The sequence below is a fragment of the Rhinopithecus bieti genome, unplaced genomic scaffold, assembly GCF_001698545.2.
Source record: "Rhinopithecus bieti isolate Rb0 unplaced genomic scaffold, ASM169854v2 scaffold_4180, whole genome shotgun sequence".
Lineage (NCBI taxonomy): Eukaryota > Metazoa > Chordata > Mammalia > Primates > Cercopithecidae > Rhinopithecus > Rhinopithecus bieti.
Genome location: NW_016804388.1, coordinates 1,260,913 through 1,263,163, shown reverse-complemented (window position 1 = coordinate 1,263,163; position 2,251 = coordinate 1,260,913). Strand labels below are relative to the sequence as shown.

Here is a 2,251-nt window from a genome sequence, read left to right as displayed (position 1 = left end):
AAAAAAAAAAAAAAAAAAAAAAAAAAAAAAAACAAAAAAAAACCTAACTTTTCTTTACTGTGTATAGTTTTACTGCAATTCCCTGCCTAACCCTGAACTGCATGGTGGGAAGTGCAGGGATAGGTGAGCAGCGCAGTTCCTGATAGGGCTTCCTGCCTATGATGAGACCATTGAATACAGACTGTGAGCCTGTTATTTCCATAATGTTGAAAATGATCATTTGAGGGTGTGGGGAGTTGTGGAAATGATTATTTAATGATTCCTCCAAGGAGGAATTTAAATTGATCAGGGGTTAGCCAGACTGCATCTCTTTTCGTCTTTTGAAGTTTACTGCAGCAAGGTGTTGATTAGTGCAGCACAATGGTCTTGGACAGGACAGTCAGCATTGTGCGGCTCCTGGCTTTAATCTGAAGCCTACCTTCCTCCCGCAGATCTGTAATAATTCCAGGTGGCAGTATGGTTTTGCTTACAGGTGTCCATGCAATGTGGACATTGCCCACGGAGGGCACAGAGCAGCAAGACCCAGGAGGGAGATATTCCCCAGTTCTCCACACACTAGGATGTTTGAGAGAAGAGCCAAGTCTTGGTTTTACGACCGTGAGACAAGAACACAGAGAGAAAAGGAGAAGAGGAACAAGTGGCTCTCGGGTGCTGATGAGTTATAAAGAGAAGATCCTGAAGGAATTCAGTGTGAGTCAGGCGCTCCCGCACTTGGTGTCTGATGGTGTGTTCTCCTTAAAGGAGTACCCAGAGATTCTCCCTCAGGATTGCTATCCCAAGAGAGTGGAGGCTTTTCTCCTGAAGCTCTTTTTCAAAGGTGCAAAAGCCTTCTGTGCTTTCTACTCTCATCTGGAGGAATTCTGCCCTTACCTACTCACCTACTTTTTTCTTTATTACGAAGGTAAGGACATAGTTTGCTCTAAAAAGTAGTAAGCTTAATTATGATCTAACCAAAATATCAGGTACCCAGCCACAGTATGTTATCATGAGTTTCAACCCTGCATTGATTTTTACTTTAATAAAAATACGCAATGCTTCTCTCTAAAATCTCATGATATAGAAGTAAGCATCTGTGATGCCCAATAAAACTGTGTACAGCTCCTGACACAACCTGAGGGATGATTTCTAATCATCTAATAGAAATATTTATATCTTTCTTGTTTTAATGAGGATTTTTAAGTACAAGACATAAAATATTAATAGGTTAAGGAAGCTGGACTTAGCTTTCATTCTGCAGGTAGAGGCACAAAAATGATCATGGTTCTTCAAAATGTTAGAGTTGATGTATGATCTATGAATTCCATTCTTAGTTATAAACTCAAGATAAATGAAAATGTGTCCATGAAAAACTGGTCTAAGAAGGTTCATAGCAGTATTGTTCATAATAGCCAAAAAGTAGAAACAACCCAATTGCCTATCAACCAGATGGATAAACAAAATATGGCCTCTCTACACAACAGAATATTGTTTCATCATAAAAAGGAATGAATTACTGATGCATGCTACAACACAGATAACCTTTAAAACTATGCTAAGAGAAAGAAGCCCATCACAAAATGTACATCTGTAGGTTTCCGTTCCTATGAAATGTCCATAAGAAAAAATCAGCAAAGACAAAGTAGATTAGTGGTTGCCAGGACTAGAAGTCGTGGGTGAATGGGAAGTGACTGCTGACGGTACAGTACTTCTTTTTGAGATAATGAAAATGTTCTGAGATTAGATTATGATTGCATACATCTGTGAATATGGTAAAAACTACTGAACTATATATATATTTTAAAATTAAATATGTTAATATTTAATATTTTAATATATTAAATATAAATGTTAACATTTGATACAGCAAATATTTAAAGACATATTAAATGTTTAAATATATATTTAAAAGGGTGATTTCTGTGGTATGCACATTACATCTCAATAAAGCTGTCATTTAAAAAAATTGGCACGGGGCAAGTTGTGGTGGCTCATACCTGTAATCACAGCACTTTGGGAGGCGGAGGTGGGTGGATCATTTGAGGTCAGGAGTTTGAGACCAGCCTGACCAACACGGTGAAACACCGTCTCTGCTAAAAATACAAAAAAATTAGCTGGGCGTAGTGGCACATGCCTATAGTCCCAGCTACCCAGGAGGCTGAGGCAGGAGAATGGCTTGAGCCTGGGAGGTGGAGGTTGCAGTAAGCCAAGATGGCACCACCGCACTCCAGCCTGGGCAACAGTGTGAGACTCTGTCTCAAAAAATAAAATTGGC

The 2,251-nt window shown here is 39.1% G+C and overlaps 1 protein-coding gene across 1 annotated transcript in view; it reads right to left on the bottom strand.

Moving 5' to 3' along the window:
* Positions 1-480, bottom strand: part of LOC108526794 (putative golgin subfamily A member 8F/8G) — a 5,414-nt gene extending 4,934 nt beyond the window's left edge. The window contains 1 exon segment of the mRNA XM_017867684.1: positions 471-480. Coding sequence (XP_017723173.1) covers positions 471-480 — 10 coding nt within the window.
* Between the last annotated feature and the right edge of the window lie 1,771 nt (positions 481-2,251).